General features: G+C 43.1%; 1 protein-coding gene across 1 annotated transcript in view; it reads left to right on the top strand.

The window, feature by feature from the left end:
- LOC126176507 (uncharacterized) overlaps positions 1-19894 on the top strand; it is a 403754-nt gene that overhangs the window by 197394 nt on the left and 186466 nt on the right. The window contains exons 3-4 of the mRNA XM_049923663.1: positions 11563-11621; positions 17363-17428. Coding sequence (XP_049779620.1) covers positions 11563-11621; positions 17363-17428 — 125 coding nt within the window. The remainder of the gene's footprint in view (positions 1-11562; positions 11622-17362; positions 17429-19894) is intronic.

The raw sequence follows: 19894 nt of genomic DNA, 5'->3' as shown, positions 1-19894 counted from the left end.
GAGTGGTTTGCTGTACCATGGCTCGTCTACACGTCATTACAATCCGCCATAGCGGTCTGCGACGCCTGTCATCAATGCAGATTTGCCCATTGCGGTTGACGCTAGCCCCGGCTGAGTTTCCTGGTTCCTGCTGTTCAATGCCACCTTTTGTCAGCTGTGCTGCATATCGAAAATCTTGAACAAATTACGTTGGTTGGTAGTGTCCGCTGGAAGATCTCAGAGGGATTATTCAGCCACCCAATTGGAAAGGCTTTCTTCCCTGTGTGCAGTGGCTCCTTTCCTTCGCTATTTGTGAGAGTTGTTAAGTGTGCTAGGTCAGTGTGGACATGTGGTGAATGTTTGTGGAGTTTCGTTTTGCAAATAAAACTGTCTAGCTATTTTGATAAATTATTTATTTCGGCTACTGCCACCAACAGATAACAAAGACTCAGAACTTGCAAAACAAGCTTCAGTGTCAGTCTCCTATGACATTGAAACATGTTACGCAGATTTTGAGCTCTTTGATTTCTGATGATGGCAGAAGCAAAAAAAAAAAAAATTAATAAGCATCTAGACGGTTTTATACATCAGATATTGCTACGGTCGCAGGTTGGAATCCTGCCTCGGGCATGGATGTGTGTGCTGTCCTTAGGTTAGTTAGGTTTAAGTAGTTCTAAGTTCTAGGGGACTGATGACCACAGATGTTTAGTCCATAGTGCTCAGAACCATTTTGAACATCAGATATTCACTATGAGTACGGACACATACAGGAAATTTATTTTTTATGGATGTTCATCCTATTGAATGGACGAGGGACTTCAGCTGATGATATATGAGAATAAGTACCAACACAGCTCTAACTTGAGAATGTCTTCGTTGCCTCACACGACTAGTTTCGGCGGCACATTACTGCCATCCTCATGCCCCACCACTGCCTAAAGAGTATTAAGTTTCCTTGGGGAATTTATTATGGAGACCTTCTTATCACAACACGTAGGCTAGCTTTCCTCAGGAGTCTCTACTCGACACCGTGTTGTTATTTTCTTTGTTAACGGAGTTTAGTGAGATGATGACGTTGTTGATGACGACGAGAGAGTAAGGGGAGATCATAGAAACATAGCCTACTGCTTTCGAATAGCACGACTGGAACCGACGAGTTTAACATTCTCATCTGGCGTGTAGATCGGCATGAGCAGTATCACGAGCCCAAACTCCAGAAGAGACAGTGGAGAGGATTCTGGTTTAATTCAGGACATCGACGGAAAGTCTGGAGATCAAGATTGGGTGATCAGACACCCAGCGGTGTTTTAGTTTAATCATTATACTTCATTGTCACGCTATAAAGCGCACGTGGCCACAGCTACAACTGCCAGTTCCAAGGTGAGTAGAGGCAAATAAGGGGCAGTTGCTGAAATGGAGCTGCAAAGCGCAAAGGAAGAAAAGGATATGTAATAACATATATCAGAAAAAGAATTTTATTTGACCTAGATGAAGGAGCAGTTATTTCTGAACAGGCGCAGCTACAGCTCCAAGGGCAGCGAAGTTTGTGTACAGAATGGTTCGTGATATAAATAGAATAGCATAAAATGGATATTTTTGGTTTCGCCACAGGTATTCTCGGATCCTCGTCCGGATTTCGTTTAGCGAGGCCTGTTTTCTTTCAGTCTTACGCAGGCGAGAATAAACTGCTAACACGTGCGTCGGCGCTACAGTAGGACGGCGAGTTCTGTTAATTAAACCAGCTGCTGATTGTGAGGCAGTTGGCCAAATGTCGCATGGTGCCTACGACAAACATAGTCGATGACAGAGGCTTACTTACCTCCAGTAGCGTAAAAGCAACGTTAGCAATCATGGCTCATAATTTACAGATAGCAAACATCTTCAGTGATCATTTTTCAAAGGTGGCAGGGAATATAGGGTGAAGCAACTTTGTTAAAGTAAATAAGATGAAGTAGCTTGTTGTTGTGGTCTTCAGTCTATAATATAATAAAATAATGGAATAGATGATAATAAAATGCGTGGCTTTTTAAAATGTATTGAATTAATGAGATTAATTTTTCGGCATGAATGACAAGCACAATAAGCTGAGCTATGCCTGGAAATAAGTTCGTATTAGTTCATATTATTTTGCAGGGCGAAGTAGTTTCTTTCTCCGCTGTAGATTTGTGCTTACCATTCTTTATAATGCTACGTTTGGTCGCCGTGTTCACCTTTGAAGTGTTGACCGTGTTCCCATTAAGCTTATCGGATCTTCGTAATTTTCCAAAGTACACAGGTGGGCTTCAGTTCTTGTAATTATTGTACTATTTGAAATAACAACTCACACGACCTTTCTGTTAATAAAACAATACTGTATTTTACTAAACGGTGCACATATGAAATACATACTCCTCACTTATTCATAGCGACCCCAAAATGGCGGTCTACAATTACTCGCTAAAAATGGCGTGCTTCTCACTCGTTCACTAGCTGAGCACCAATCCTTCCTTCCTCCTCCTGGTACCAGAAAAAATCCTCTGTTTTTAACAACTGAAAGTAAAAAAATACATGACGGTAGGCATAGGCTCTATGATGGGCTACCGCTTCATCTTCTCTCTTTGCCTTTAAAGAAGACGAAAACATAAAGGAAATGCAAAAGGTTTATTACAAGTCCCGAGACTGGTTTGATGCAGCTCTCCATGCTACTCTATCCTGTGCAAGCTTCTTCATCTCCCAGTACCTACTGCAACCTACATCCTGCTGAATCTGCTTAGTGTATTCATCTCTTGGTCTCCCCCTACGATTTTTACCCTCCACGCTGCCCTCCAATACTAAATTGGTGATCCCTTGATGCCTCAGAACATGTCCTACCAACCGATCCCTTCTTCTGGTCAAGTTGTGCCACAAACGTCTCTTCTCCCCAATCCTATTCAATACTTCCTCATTAGTTATGTGATCTACCCACCTAATCTTCAGCATTCTTCTGTAGCACCACATTTCGAAAGCTTCTATTCTCTTCTTGTCCAAACTATTTACCGTCCATGTTTCACTTCCATACATGGCTACACTCCATACAAATACTTTCAGAAATGACTTCCAGACACTTAAATCTATACTCGATGTTAACAAATTTCTCTTCTTCAAAAACGCTTTCCTTGCCATTGCCAGTCTACATTTTATATCCTCTCTACTTCGACCATCATCAGTTATTTTGCTCCCCAAATAGCAAAACTCCTTTACTACTTTAAGTGTCTCATTTCCTAATCTAATACCCTCAACATCACCCGACTTAATTCGACTACATTCCATTATCCTCGTTTTGCTTTTGTTGATGTTCATCTTATATCCTCCCTTCAAGACACCATCCATTCCGTTCAACTGCTCTTCCAAGTTCTTTGGTGTCTCTGACAGAATTACAATGTCATCGGCGAACCTCAAAGTTTTTATTTCTTCTCCATGGATTTTAATACCTACTCCGAATTTTTCTTTTGTTTCCTTTACTGCTTGCTCAATATACAGATTGAATAACATCGGGGAGAGGCTACAACCCTGTCTCACTCCCTTCCCAACCCCTGCTTCCCTTTCATGTCCCTCGACTCTTATAACTGCCATCTGGTTTCTGTACAAATTGTAAATAGCCTTTCGCTCCCTGTATTTTACCCCTGCCACCTTTAGAATTTGAAAGAGAGTATTCCAGTCAACATTGTCAAAAGCTTTCTGTAAGTCTACAAATGCTAGAAACGTAGGTTTGCCTTTCCTTAATCTTTCTTCTAAGATAAGTCGTAAGGTCAGTATTGCCTCACGTGTTCCAGTATTTCTACGGAATCCAAACTGATCTTCCCCGAGGTCGGCTTCTACTAGTTTTTCCATTCGTCTGTAAAGAATTCGTGTTAGTATTTTGCAGCTGTGGCTTATTAAACTGATTGTTCGGTAATTTTCACATCTGTCAACACCTGCTTTCTTTGGGATTGGAATTATTATATTCTTCTTGGAGTCTGAAGGTATTTCGCCTGTTTCATACATCTTGCTCACCAGATGGTAGAGTTTTGTCTGGACTGGCTCTCCCAAAGCCGTCAGTAGTTCCAATGGAATGTTGTCTACTCCGGGGGCCTTGTTTCGGCTCAGGTCTTTCAGTGCTCTGTCAAACTCTTCACGCAGTATCGCATCTCCCATTTCATCTTCATCTACATCCTCTTCCATTTCCATAATATTGTCCTCAAGTACATCGCCCTTGTATAGACCCTCTATATACTCCTTCCACCTTTCTGCTTTCTCTTCTTTGCTTAGAACTGGGTTTCCATCTGAGCTCTTGATGTTCTACAAGTGTTTCTCTTATCTCCAAAGGTCTCTTTAATTTTCCTGTAGGCAGTATCTATCTTACCCCTTGTGAGATAAGCCTCTACATCCTTACATTTGTCCTCTAGCCTTAGCACACTGGACTCGCATTCGGGAGGACGACGGTTCAATCCCGTCTCCGGCCATCCTGATTTAGGTTTTCCGTGATTTCCCTAAATCGCTTCAGGCAAATGCCGGGATGGTTCCTTTGAAAGGGCACGGCCAATTTCCTTCCCCATCCTTCCCTCACCCGAGCTTGCGCTCCGTCTCTAATGACCTCGTTGTCGACGGGACGTTAAACACTAATCTCCTCCCTCCTCCTCCTTGTCCTCCCCTGCTTAGCCATTTTGCACTTCCTGTCGATTTCATTTTTGAGACGTTTGTATTCCTTCTTGCCTGCTTCATTTACTGCATTTTTATATTTTCTCCTTTCATCAATTAAATTCAATATTTCTTCTGTTACCCAAGGATTTCTACTAGCCCTCGTCTTTTTACCTACTTGATCCTCTGCTGCCTTCACTACTTCATCCCTCAAAGCTACCCATTCTTCTTCTACTGTATTTCTTTCCCCCATTCCAGACAATTGTTCCCTTATGCTCTCCCTGAAACTCTGTACAACCTCTGGTTTAGTCAGTTTAGTCAGTTTATCCTTAAATTCCCACCTTTTTGCAGTTTCTTCAGTTTTAATCTACAGGTCATAACCAATAGATTGTGGTCAGAGTCCACATCTGCCCCTGGATATGTCTTACAATTTAAAACCTGGTTCCTAAATCTCTGTCTTACCATTATATAATCTATGTGATACCTTTTAGTATCTCCAGGGTTCTTCCATGTATACAACCTTCTATCATCTTCAGTTCTGCCAGTACATCGTCTCCTACCTTCCAAACTTCACAGAAGCTCTTCTGCGAACCAAGCACTTGGTAGAGCACTTGCCCGCGAAAGGCAAAGGTCCCGAGTTCGAGTCTCGGTCCGGCACACAGTTTTAATCTGCCAGGAGATTTCATATCAGCGCACACTCCGGTGCAGAGTGAAAATCTCATTCTGGAAACATTCCCCAGGCTGTGGCTAAGCCATGTCTCCACTATATCCTTTCTTCCATGACTGTTAGATCTACTGGTTCGCAGAAGAGCTTCTGTGAAGACTGGAAGGTAGAAGACGAGGTACTGGCAGAACTGAAGCTGTGAGGACGCGTCGTGAGTCGTGCTTGGGTAGCTCAGCTGGTAGAGCCCTTGCACGCGAAAGGCAAAGGTCCCGAGTTCGAGTTTCGATCCGGCACACAGTTTTAATCTGCCAGGAAGTTTCATATGAGCGCAGACTCCGCTGCAGAGTGAAAATATCATTCAAGAAATCACATGTTTTCATTTTGTGTTAACACCGTTTTCGATAATATTCTCGGCGTGCTTGTTCTCACATAGTTGGCAGTATATCACTAGCTAAAGCTGCCTTTGTTTTCTCTAAGAGAATTTGAAATATCTGTTTCAACGTCCACACCCATGCTCTGCAAGCGACTGTGAAGTGCATGGCAAAGGGTACTTTCCATTGCACCATAATGGCTTCCTCCCGAACATTCACGTATGTGGGAAAAATGACAGCTAAACGCCTCTGCGAACTCTGTAATTCGTATATTCTTAAGTTCGAGATGCCTACGTGGGCGATACGTAGGAGGTCGTATAGTATATTCCTTGATTCATCACTTACAGTTGCTTCCAGAAACTTACTAAATACACCGGGGTGACGATATGGAGATATACAGATGGCGGTAGTATCGCGTACACAAGATGTAAAACGGCCGTGTATTTCCAGAACTGTTATTTGTACTCTGATGATTCATGAGAAACGGTTTCCGACGTGATTATGGCCGTACGACGGAATTAACAGACTCAGAACGCGGAATGGTAGTTAGAGCTAGACGCATTGCAGATTACATTTCGGAAATCGTTAGGGAATTCAGTATTCCGAGATCCACAGTGTCAAGAGACTGCCGCGAATACCAAATCTGAGTCACTGTCTCTCACTACGGACAACGCAGCGGCCGAAGGCTTTCACTTAACGGGCGAGAGCAGCGCCGTTTGCGTAGAGTTGTCAGTGCTAACAGACAAGCAACGCTGCGTGAAATAGCCACAGAAGTCAATGTGGGACGTACGACGAACATGTTGCTTAGGACAGTGCGGCGAAATCTGATGTTAATAATATATGGCAGCAGGGGACCAACGCGAGTGCCTTTGCTACCCGCACGACATCGCCTGCAGCACCTCTGCTGTCCTCATGACCATACCGGTTGGAGCCTAAACTACTGGAAAACCGTTGCAACGTCGGGTGAGTCCTGATTTCAGTCGGTAAGAGCAGATTTGTAGCGTACGAGTGTGGCGCAGAGCCCACGAAGCCCTGGGCCCAAGTTGTCAACAAGGGACTGTGAAAACTGGTGGTGACTCCATGATATTGTGGCTGTGTTTACAGGGAATGGACAGGGTCCTCTGGTCCAACTGAACCGATCATTGACTGGAAATGGTTATGTTCGGCTACCTGGAGACCAAGCAGCTATAGAATTTGTATGGATGACAATGCACCACGTCACTGGGCCACAGTTGTTCATGATTGGTTTGAAGAATATTCTGGACAGATCGAGCGAATGATGTGGTCACTCAGATCGTCCGATGATTCCCGTCTAACGTTTATAGGACATAATCGAGAGGTCAGTTCATGCACAAAATCCTGCACCGGCAAAATTTCCGCACTTATGGATAGCTATAGAGGCAGCGTGGCTCAATATTTGTACAGAAGACATCCAACGACTTGTTGAGTCCATGCCGCGTCGAGTTGCTGCACTACTCCGGGAAAAAGCAGGTCCGACATGATATGAGGTGCATTCAAGTTCTAAGGCCTCCGATCTTTTTTCTAATTAACTACTCACCCAAAATCGATGAAACTGGCGTTGCTTCTCGACGTAATCGCCCTGCAGACGTACACATTTTTCACAACGCTGACGCCATGATTCCATGGCAGCGGGGAAGGCTTCTTTAGGAGGCTGTTTTTACCACTGGAAAATCGCTGAGGCAATAGCAGCACGGCTGGTGAATGTGCGGCCACAGAGAGTGTCTTTCATTGTTGGAAAAAGCCAAAAGTCACTAGGAGCCAGGTCAGGTGAGTAGGGAGCATGAGGAATCACTTCAAAGTTGTTATCACGAAGAAACTGTTGCGTAACGTTAGCTCGATGTGCGGGTGCGTTGTCTTGGTGAAACAGCACACGTGCAGCCCTTCCCGGACGTTTTTGTTGCAGTGCAGGAAGGAATTTGTTCTTCAAAACATTTTCATAGGATGCACCTGTTACCGTAGTGCCCTTTGGAACGCAATGGGTAAGGATTACGCCCTCGCTGTCCCAGAACATGGACACCATCATTTTTTCAGCACTGGCGGTTACCCGAAATTTTTTTGGTGGCGGTGAATCTGTGTGCTTCCATTGAGCTGACTGGCGCTTTGTTTCTGGATTGAAAAATGGCATCCACATCTCATCCATTGTCACAAGCGACAAAAAGAAAGTCCCACTCATGCTGTCGTTGCGCGTCAACATTGCTTGGCAACATGCCTCACAGGCAGCCGTGTGGTTGTCCGTCAGCATTCGTGGCACCCACCTGGATGACACTTTTCGCATTTTCAGGTCATGCAGGATTGTGTGCACAGAACCTACAGAAATGCCAACTCTGGAGGGATCTGTTCAACAGTCATTCGGCAATCCCCCAAAACAATTCTCTCCACTTTCTCGTTCATGTCGTCAGACCGGCTTGTGCGAGCCCGAGGTTGTTTCGGTTTGTTGTCAGATGATGTTCTGCCTTCATTAAACTGTCGCACCCACGAACGCACTTTTGACACATCCATAACTCCATCACCACATGTCTCCTTCAACTGTCGATGAATTTCAATTGGTTTCACACCACGCAAATTCAGAAAACGAATGATTGCACGCTGTTCAAGTAAGGAAAACGTCGCCATTTTAAGTATTTAAAACAGTTCTCATTCTCGCCGCTGGCGGTAAAATTCCATCTGCCGTACGGTGCTGCCATCTCTGGGACGTATAGACAATGAACGCGGCCTCATTTTAAAACAATGCGCTTGTTTCTATCTCTTTCCAGTCCGGAGAAAAAAAAATCGGAGGCCTTAGAACTTGAATGCACCTCATATTAGGAGGTATCCCATGACTTTTGTCACCACAGTATAGGCTTTCACGGGACAGTTTGCATCTATCTTCAAGCTTTTGCCGGTCCAGCTCTTTGAGCATCTCCGTGTCACTCTCCCATGGCTCAAGCAAACCTGTGACCATTCACGCTGGCTACATTTCTATATGTTAAATATCTTCCGTTAGTCGTATATGGTATGGAGCCCATACACTTAAGCAGTGTACTCCAATGGGTCGCAGGAGTGTGTTGCAAGCAGTGACTGATTTCATTTCCCCAATATTTTGTCAATGAACTGAAGTTTGCCACCTGCTTTACCTACGACTGAGCCTGTGTGATAATTCTATTTTATATCCATACAAATACTTACTTCCAGGTATTGTATGAGTTGACCGATTCCAGCTGGTTCATTGATGTTGTAGTCATAGGACACTGTGTTTTCTCTTTTTGTGATGTCAAAACTCTACATTTATGGACATTTAAAGCAAGTTGCCAGTCTTTGCACCACTTTGTCTTATCAAGATCTGATTGAATATTTTTTTTGTACAACAATTCATTGTTAACAACTGCATCATCCGCAGTGAATCTGAGTTTGGTATCAATATTGCCTCAAGAGTCATTAATACACAACATGAACAGCAGGAGTCACAGCACATTTCCCTGGCTCTCACCCGAAGTAACTTCTACATTTGTCGGTGACTTTCAAGATAACATGCTACGTCCTCCATACGAAAAAAACCTCAAATTAATGACAAATTTCACTTGCTACCCCAAACGATGATACTTTCTGTACTAAATGCATGTGGGGTACCGAGTCAAAGTTCAATATGACGTTCTTTTAAAAGAATGTTCATGTCATTACTCATGTTTCATTGCTAACAACGACGTTTCTTGTGAGAAATGTCATTCTACAGCTTTTAGTTACCAAATTATGTGCCATGTCGTGGGCTACGTTTCAAACTTGTCCGTATTATTTTATGTCGAGAGAGGACGAGTGACACATTGTACGTGGTGTCGTAAAGATTCTTTCACCTAACCCTTCCACTTGGTGCTTTTTGAAGGGAGAAATAAGGAAAAAAAATCTTGTTGAAGCCTTTGTTTGTTGTAATGAAAATTTACTTGAGAAATTAAAGTTTTATATTATAGGCTTTTTATTGTGTATGTGGGTACTTTTCCCTCATAAAAATGTGGATTGCCATACACTGGATTAAAGGCATAAAAGTAACCTTTTAATGGCGGCACTTGAAATATAGTGTACATCGAGACTTCCTAATGGGAACATTCCTGATTTTAGTCTACATAAATAATCATTCAAATTCATTAACAAACTGTTCAACACATGTAATGATGGCTGGTGATACAAGTAATTTAATCGAGAATCCAAGCGTGACCATAGATAATACATGTCAGGTGACAGCCGAACAGGTCTGCAACTTCATTTCATGAACTCCCATACAAACAATTTAAAGGAATACAGAAGTTCCTCTACCAGAAGTAGACACTAACGCTCATCACTAAAACAAACATTGTGGTTCAAAATGGCTCTGAGCACTATGGGACTTAACATCTGAGGCCACCAGTCCCCTAGAACTTAGAACTACTTAAACCTAACTAACCTAAGGACATCACAAACATCCATGCCCGAGGCAGGATTCGAACCTGCGACCGTGGCGGTCACGCGGTTCCAGACTGAAGCACCTAGAACCACTCGGTCACAACTGCCGGCCAAACATTATGTTTCAGATACTTTAGTACCCAGTCAGATAACAGACAAGATGTGACTATAGCCCACTAACAAGCTGGTCAAGAGCTCTGTTCGTCACGACAAGCACTTAACGATATGACTCATTGTGTTGATTCGAAGAGCAACGTGTTGACTACTTTTCATATGTTCCCTTTCTGCTATCGGATGAAATTGATTTCTGGGCCAATATAATTAAAGTGAATAAAATACCTATTCAGCATCTCACAAGTAGGTAACTACTCACCTTATGTAGGTCTCACCATGTATCAAAGATCGCTTACGCCAGCTTTCCAGTATATTTCCTCCACAATGGCATTTGTCGGTGTATAAATATCAGCTTCCACAATCAGAATATACTGTCTTGTTTACAGATCAGATTGGAATTATTTATTCTGACAGGAAAAAATTTCAACAAGTTCCCAACAATCATAAAATAATAAATCCGAAAACGCCACATATTACAGAAAAAAACCTTATTAGCTACCGGTATTCCTCTCACAAATCATTTGTCTGTCTGGACTCAAGGATGAAAGAGTCTTCATGGGGAAAAAAAGTGTAAATAGGCCTCTGTCGTTCTTTGCAACGATCAGTGAGTCAATATAAATACTAAACTAGTAGTTGTAGATGTAGGGCAGCTGTATAATATAACTGAACAAGTACCAAATTTTTCTAACATCGATTTTTTAAGTTATTTACGTGTAATACGATTTCAATTCAGGAGAGGTGTAGTGTTTGCGTGTAAAATGTTATCTGGAATTTTGAGAACTAAATTATTCCATTTTTTAAAAGTGTTTACGTAGTTCTAGCCTCACTTGAAACAGCTGATAACCAAGTCATGAGTTGCAAGTTGTAGGTAGTAACGGAGCACAAGCTCGGATACGTTCGGGATGGGGAAAGAAATTGGCCGTGTCCTTCTCGAAGACGAATCATGGAAGACCTAAATCTGGATTGCCTGATGGGGACTTAAGCACCAATCATCCCAAATGCGAGTCTCCTGGTTTAACCATTGTGTTATCTCACCAATATCTTTGTATAGCTTGAGGAGAAGTAGCATAATAAACATAATAAAAATATAATAACTGAAATTAATTGAATTACATAAAAATCAGTCTTTGCGATAAAAGGAGAAGATATTATGTATTGTTGTTGACTATCACCAAATTATACAATGATTATTGTTAATCAGACACAAGTAACAACAAGGGTGCTACAAATTGCTAAATGGTATCCTGTATCTTTTGGTTTCAGCTAGCATTTAATTTTTTGCTAAATTTCATTTAAATTTAGGCACTTGGAGCAGAAATTTTAGGCTTTTCCGTGTATTAATTGTGTCGCATTTTCTTTTCGTTGCAGCAACTAACTGAGGGGAAGCTGGCACTCTGGAAACGAGATATAAATCAAAGCAAAATTCGGTAAGTAGACATCCTTATCACGTCTGTCTAGTAAGTCAATGATTTAGCGGCTGTTTTCGGCTAAACAGTATTACAGAGAAACCATAGGAATTACACAACAAAATAATTTGGGAACATGCTTATTATCGAAGAATTTTAAATGGCGAAATTCGGTTTCTTTGATACCTGAAAATGTGATAGCCATGCTCTCATGACAGCACCGGAGTTTGGGTGGACTGTCGAGTGACTTATATACTTACGATAATCGTTAGCTAGGTACCTCGTGGAATACGAATAATTTGCATAGCCATTTATTTTTTCTACCTTGAGAAATCCAGGAAACGTACGCCACCATGAAGTAGCATACAACGACAGAAATAGAAAGTGCTACACCATGATGTACCACTCGGATATTTCTCAGACTTTGTGGAATGTTTAGCACCATATAATGAATAAACTTTCATCACATCTCCAATATCAACTTCAATGTGAGATGTGACCCCCACGGACACGAATAATCATCTTTTTTTTCTTCCCATAACTGTAACAGAAATTGTATCATTTCATGGAGGGTTATATGAATGTATATCCCAGAGATGCTCCAAGGTTGACAAATCACGGTACCAGGCTGTCCGAGGCACGGCAGTCAAAAATCCGTACATTATTCCACTTGTGTATTGATGTTGATGACTTGGCATTGCTATCTTATCAGTGTGGATTTTTGTGTGTCAAATTGTTTTCGTCAAATATTTTTCATCAACTTTGTATCTTTGATCATATGATAATGGGATACGCTCGAAACGCGTAATGCAATAAAGAACTTCAACTAACATCTTGTGGCTGTTATTAGCTACCTATCAGAATTTTAATTTTTCTCGATTTCAGTGCCATCTGTCAATGGTTTAAAAAATGTTTCAGACAAAACTTGATTACTTTTTTATGGAGAATCCGAATCTGCAATAAAAAAATGGGTGTTTCCATTTAAGCTGTACAAGTTGCTCCCCGCCCCACCCAAGGGGGCGGGGGCTGGGGGTCACGTGTAACTATCATTTGATGTCCCCCTTTGAGCTTACGAAATTGTCTTACCCACTGTTTTTAACCGGTGTATAGTTTTCGAGATAATCTCATCCGAAACTTCAGATTGACCACCCTGCATGTTATTGGCCTCGGAATTTACAGCGGATTTTCACCGATAATTCAAATTGTCCTTTTTTGTCGCTTGACCCGTTATTTACTTACGTGCCACAATTATCAAATCAGTACTGTTGCCATATCCAATAGCTCCCCACGCCCAAGGCTCCTGGAGTTGGAGTGCTCTGAGTATCGCTGCCCCCTGCGACCTTTCAGGAGGTTGTCTATCGACACACTGGCGGCGATCTAACCGCCGTAGACAGGAGCGAGATCCATCACTGAACACCTTCAGAATGCCACTCAGTGCCCTAGTCGGCTCTGGCTCTGCACCAATCAAGTCCCTGTTGTCTATGGCGTCGCTTCAGCGGCACACGACGCATGGCAACTCGAGGTCTCAACCCAGCTTCCAGTAGTCTGTCCACGACGGCTCGTGGTGGCAGTGTGCCTCTAACCTCTGCCCGGATTTCAGCTGTTGTCATTCGTGTATTCGTCATAGCCAGTCAAACAATCCTACGATCTTCTCGTCGAGCATGGTACAGTCCTTCTGGAGGGACCCACACCTGCTCTTCTTGCCCCACTGCTGTCTTGAGACCACCTCGTCATCACTCGTTCTGCAGTAATTGCACTAAGGTCAATCGTCTGTGCGATACATGATATGATGTCCCATGTTTCTCATGCCAGTGATTCGCCCTTTCTCAAAGCCTGAAAGACTGCGATAAGATGCACGAGCACGAAGCAGAGAGGATATCAAATGCAGACTGGCAATGACAAGAAAAGCGTTTCTGAACAAGAGAAATTTGCTGACATAGAATATAGATTTTAGTGTTAGGGGGTCTTTAATGAAGGTATTTGTCTGGGGTGTAGCCTTGCATAAGTGAAACATGGACGATAAACAATTTAGACAAGAAGAGAATAGAAGCTTTTAAAATGTGGTGCTACAGAAGAGTGCTGAATATTACGTGGATAGATGACGTAACTAATGAGGAGAATAGAATTAGGGAGAAAATAAATTTGTGGCACAGCCTGACTAGAAGGGGTCGGTTGGCGGGACAATTTCTGAGACATCAAGGGATCATTTATTTATTTGTCTATCGAACATGATCTGATTAGTGTCATCAGACCTTCTCTTATATTGGACCAGGGTTTCACGCATAAAGTACCATTTTTTATATCGTCGTTATCTAAGAACTAACAATTTTAATACGGCAAAGAGTATTAAAACGATTTGAGAGTCAGTACTGACAATGTATGTCAATAATACTGGAGTATCTACTTGGTAAAGTTCTCTCAGTGTGTTCATGGTGTAACTCTTCCCATGTCCGTCAGTCAGTGTGATGGACCAAATGGTATGCTGGACAAATCCTGCAAGTCTTAATCTTTGGGTCCGTTTAGTACTTGGGGAAAAAGCGGGAAAATCTATAGTTTGTTTGGTTACACCCTAGATCGTTTGAAATGTGAGTACATTATTGGTGTTACACTAGGTGATCAAAAGTATCCGGACACCCCCCAAAACATACGTTTTTCATATTAGGTGCATTGTGCTGCCACCTACGGCCAGGTACTCCATATCGGCGACCTTTGTAGTCATTAGACATCGTGAGAGAGCAGAATGGGGAGCTCCACGGAACTCACGGACTTCGAAAGTTCAGGTGATTGGGCGTCACTTGGGTCATACGTCTGTTCGCGAGATTTCCACACTCCTGAATATCCCTAGGTCCACTGTTTTCGATGTGATAGTGAAGTGGGCACGTACAGCACAAAAGCGTACAGGCCGACCTCGTCTGTAGACTAACAAACACTGCCGACAGTTGAAGAGGCTCGTAATGTGTAATAGGCATCAGGATCCACTGCAAGTACTATGACAGTTAGGCGGGAGGTGAGAAAACTTGGATTTCATGGTCGAGCGGCTGCTCATAAGCCACACATCACGCCGGTAATTGCCAAACGATGCCTCGCTTGGTGCAAGGAGCGTAAACACTGGACGATTGAACAGTGGAAAAACGTTGTGTGGCGTGACGAATCACGGTACACAATGTGGCGATCCGATGGCAGGGTGTGGATATGGCGAATGCCCGGTGAACGTCATCTGCCAGCGTGTGTAGTGCCAGCGGTAAAATTCGGAGGCGGTGGTATTATTGTGTGGTCGTGTTTTTTCATTGAGGGGGCTTGCACCCCTTGTTGTTCTGCGTGGCACTATCACAGCATAGGCTTACTTTGATGCTTTAAGCACCTTCTTGATTCCCACTGTTTGTAGAGCAATTCGGGGATGACGATTGCATCTTTCAACACGATCGAGCATCTGTTCATAATGCACGGCCTGTGGCGGAGTGGTTACACGGCAATAACATCCCTGTAATGGATTGGCCTGCACGGAGTCCTGCCCTGAATCCTATAGAACACCTTTGGGATGTTTTGGAACGCCGACTTCGTGCCAGGCCTCACCGACCGACATCGATACCTCTCCTCAGTGCAGCACTTCGTGAAGAATGGCCTACCATTCCTCAAGAAACTTTCCAGCACCTGACTGAACGTGTGCTTGCGAGAGTGGAAGCTGTCATCAGGGCTAAGAGTGGGCCAACACCATACTGAATTCCAGCATTACCGATGGAGGACGCTACGAACTTGTAAGTCATCTTCAGCTAGGTGTCCGGATACTTTTGATCACATAGTTGATGAATATGGGGTGTCAAGGAAACCTGCTTTCTCGGATCGCTAGACAACATTTAAGCAAATCGTATTTATGAGTTTTATTACAATAAAGTAAATTGCAATAATTAACTTTGAATACTACACAGATGTTTTGCAGGCAGAGGGCGATATGTAAAATAATCAAGTTTCTTCAGTATAACAATCCCAAAGTCTGATACAAAGAGGGTTCAAGCGAAGTAATAAACTTTGACGCTTCGTTGCAAGTCGCTAGTCTTGAGGCTGCTGTTCGACTGGGCCGCGGCCAGTCCTCTTCGTGTAGATGACACTACTGTCTCGTCGTCGTCCTGGAGACGTGTCGGTCAGCGAGTGATTGGCTGACCTCTTCTCACAGCCCTCTCCCGAATGGCGTGCCGGACCTTGACTTTACGCTGTAACAATCGGTGTTACACGAAAATGACTCGTTACTGCTACTTTTATGCGGCACCACTGTCAAAACTGACCGTCCCGTATTTCACAGGTTGCGCTTTTCCTGTGTAGTTGCGACCATTTCTCTCAGTTGTGACCATTTTTCTCACTCCTTATCACGCCCCAAGTGCCCCCGAGCAAGTGCTGAACAGATTCGAATGCTCACGCTCAGAATTAGTGAGTTGTTAAGTCCTGTTCTAATTGCAAGTGCTCATAGGCAGCATATGGTCGAGATGGGTACCGATGTACTTTCTGTTGCCAATCATCTGAATACCTTAACATCTGTTGGTACAGCAATAATTATTGTTGCTGGTGTGAAATATGCTCTTATATCAACATCCATTCCTACTGTAAATATGTGGTGTGCTCGTATGATAAGTCCTATTAATCCAGTCCATAGTATAGCATAAATTATACCTAGTGTTCCGATGATTCAGTTCTTCCACTTTCTTTACATACGATGTATGAAAAAGCACCAAATTCTGATAAAATTAAAATGGAGACTTCTGCGCGGGCAAAGAATCAAAATAAGTGTTGATATAGACTAAGATTACCTGATATCTGTTCCACCATTCTCCAGAGAAGGCGCTTGTGTGTCACCGATTCCGAAGCTTGTTGCGATAGTCAAACTCCTAGAGTTGTAGACCAACACCACTGGTTCGTCTTTTACCTATAGTGGCATGCCTCGACCAATTAGTCATTGTTCCCTAGCGCTATTTGCGAGTGGAACAGGAAAGGTTATCCTCCGCCACACACCATACGGAGTATGCGTGTAGATGTAGATTGCCTAAGGTAGCATTCGAACTTCTAAAAAGTGTAAGCACTTGCAATACTGAAGCACCACCAAAATCCATCTGTTTCCAGATAAATCCCCATCACACTCTACTGATAAATGTTCTGGCGTATTCTGCAGCTCTGCACGCTGACTGGTACCGAAACAGAGGGCACACTGGTTAACGCCAAACTGTATACAACAAAAACTTCGTAACTAAATAGGGTTTTACATCAGAGGTACCATGTATCCGAAATGTCCCACGTCTTAGTGTGCGTGTGGCTATTCGAACAACAAATTCTTCTTAATATCACCAAATGCAGAAACTTCGTCTACCCGTCGGACATTATACGATACGTCCTTCCCGCTTTCGACGTCTCACATCTGATGATGCCTGATGCTGGAACGCGTCGTAAGAAGGGTTGATATACATATGTGGCGCTGACAATTTTGTATAAAAAAATAAAACTCTGGACTTGGATTCAGAAGGACCGAGATTCAAACCACTATTTTGTCCTCCAGGTTGAAGTTTACCTTGGTTTCTCTAATCCGGCAAAGGCGAGTGCTGGGATGGTTCCCTCACTGTCGACAGGGTGTTAAACAACAATCTCCCTTCCGTCCTGAATGCATGCGAACATAGTGGGCCGCTGAGGATGTACTTTCCAATTTACTGAATTCGCTCTTCTGTTCACACTCCTGTCGAATCAGAACTTCTTTTTTTCAAATCGTTTTATTTCTTTTCCAGAGCACTGGCAGCGTTTGTAGATGATCTGAAAATGCATCCAGAGAAATACTTACTGAAGGAAAATTGGTAAGTATTGCTGCTAGACCGGCAACAGATAATTTTTATTTTTCACATTGAAGTTTGATTCCTTAATCCCGATGTATAACATATCCTGTACCCGTATTTTGATTCCTTAATACCGATGTATGTTATAACATATCCTTTACCCGTATATGACGTGAAATGTGGTTATCATTATAGTATACGGGAGGTTTGCGTCAGAGTACAGAGTCGAAGAAAAAAATGCAGCTGGCTACTTAATGTTGTACTGGAGGAGGGAGGAGGAGATTAGTTTAACGTCCCGTCGACAACGAGGTCATTAGAGACGGAGCGCAAGCTCGGGTGAGGGAAGGATGGGGAAGGAAATCGGCCGTGCCCTTTCAAAGGAACCATCCTGGCATTTGCCTGAAGCGATTTAGGGAAATCACGGAAAACCTAAATCAGGATGGCCGGAGACGGGATTGAACCGTCGTCCTCCCGAATGCGAGTCCAGTGTGCTAACCACTGCGCCACCTCGCTCAGTATGTTGTACAGTATTCTAACTATATATACATCAATCTGTCATTTACACTCCAACATTTTAATCCTTGTGAAAATAAATGCATTTTTATTCTTAAGACAGACATCGTCAGAATGGGACTAAAAAGCGTTCAGCATGCATTCTTACCCGCAAAGGAGCACAAGAGTGCGTTTTCAGACGAGCAAGAGTTTGCACATGAAATTCTTCAGCAGTTGTCACACAAATCTCATATACCTTCACAATTCACAATCCATACAGTCCTCACACCAACATTCTTTACATTCATCACTGTGTATCCCATTATCATCAAAGTCACATCTGCATTTCTGTGCAATTAATTTGATTGGAGACACTTTGCAGACGAGTTTTTTTTGTGTTACAGAAGATTGTTTTTTTTCTTACTTTCGATTTTCCTAATCATTATCCTTCTGTTTCTATTTGAGAGAAATATTTGTTGTTGATGAGGATATTCGACTTTTCATTCTTCTGTTTCTTTCTGTCAGTCGGCGTCTATTTTGGCCGACTACAGTCAGAAATGTACATGTTCGCTTGCGGAACTCAGTTCTGTCATTCCCATGTAAGTTCCTGGTTGGCTTCCCTTTGCCGCACCACTTTATCCAGTCGTAATACGCTGACAAAAAAAAAATCGCTACACCAAAAAATAGAGTAGAGTAATGAACTTTTGGAAATACATTTGTCTATGTAACATATTTAGGTGCTTAACATTGCAAGATCACAGATTTACGTAAGCGAGAGAGGAGCCACTGCGATTGTGAAATGCCGCTACATTAATAAGTGGTGTAAATGTCAGAATGTTGAATGCAGGCATGCAAACATGCATGCATTGTGTGGTACAGGTGCCAGATGTCTGTCTGTGCGATGAAATTCCGTGCCTGTTGTATTTCGTCAGTCAATACAGCTACGGTTAATGCTGTTTGTGGATGACGCTGCAGTTGTCGTCCGATGATGTCCCTTATGTTCTCGATTGGAGACAGGTCTAGTGATTGAGCAAGCTCATGCGCCATGGCAATACCCTGTAGAGCATGTTGGGTTACAATAAGGGTATGTGGGCGGACGTTATCCTGTTGGAAAACTCCCCATAGAATGCTGTTCATGAATGGCTTCACAACAGGTCGAACTACCAGACTGACATACAATTTTGCTGTCAGGGTGCATGGGATAACTATGAGAGTGCTCATGCTGACATACGAATACGCACCGCAGACCATAACACCAGGTGCAGGTACAGTGCATCTAGGCAGCATACAGGTTGATTGCAGGCCCTCAACTGCCTCTTTCTAACAAACCTATGGCCATACTGGCACCGAGGCAGAATCAACTTTCATCAGAAAACGTAACAGACTCCACGTCACCCTCAAGTGAGCTCTTGCTTGACGCCACAGAAGTAAAAAATGGCGATGGTTTGGGGTCAGATTGAACGCTAAGGGGCGTCTGGCTTGTAGCTGTCCTTGAAATAACCAATTTGTAACAGTTCGTTGTGTCACTGTGGTGCCAACTGCTGCTGAAATTGCTGCTGCAGATGCAGTATGATGCACCAACCATAATCACACACTGAAGACGATGGTCTTCCCTCTCGGTAGCGCCACGTGACCGCCCGGAGCCGTCTTCTTGCGACGGTACATTCTCGTGACCGTCGCTGGCAGCAATCATGTACGGTGGCTACATTCCTGCCAAGTCCTTCTGCAAGATCGCAGAAAGAACATCCAACTTCTAATAGCCCTGTTACACGACTTCGTTCAAATCAGTGAGATGTTGATAATGGCGTCTTTGTCGCCTGAAAGGGCATTCTTAACTAACATTATCTTACCACGTCCATTCTCAAAGGTAACTGATGCTCATGACAATTTCATCGCGTATTTAAAGCATAGGTAAAGCGTCCTCATAGTGGCGCTACTAGCCATACTCTTACGCATCTGGTGTGATTTAGAATTGATACCATCTTTCAGACATAG

The sequence above is a fragment of the Schistocerca cancellata genome, chromosome 3 (genome assembly GCF_023864275.1).
Source record: "Schistocerca cancellata isolate TAMUIC-IGC-003103 chromosome 3, iqSchCanc2.1, whole genome shotgun sequence".
NCBI lineage: Eukaryota > Metazoa > Arthropoda > Insecta > Orthoptera > Acrididae > Schistocerca > Schistocerca cancellata.
This window is presented reverse-complemented; position numbering and strand designations above follow the sequence as displayed.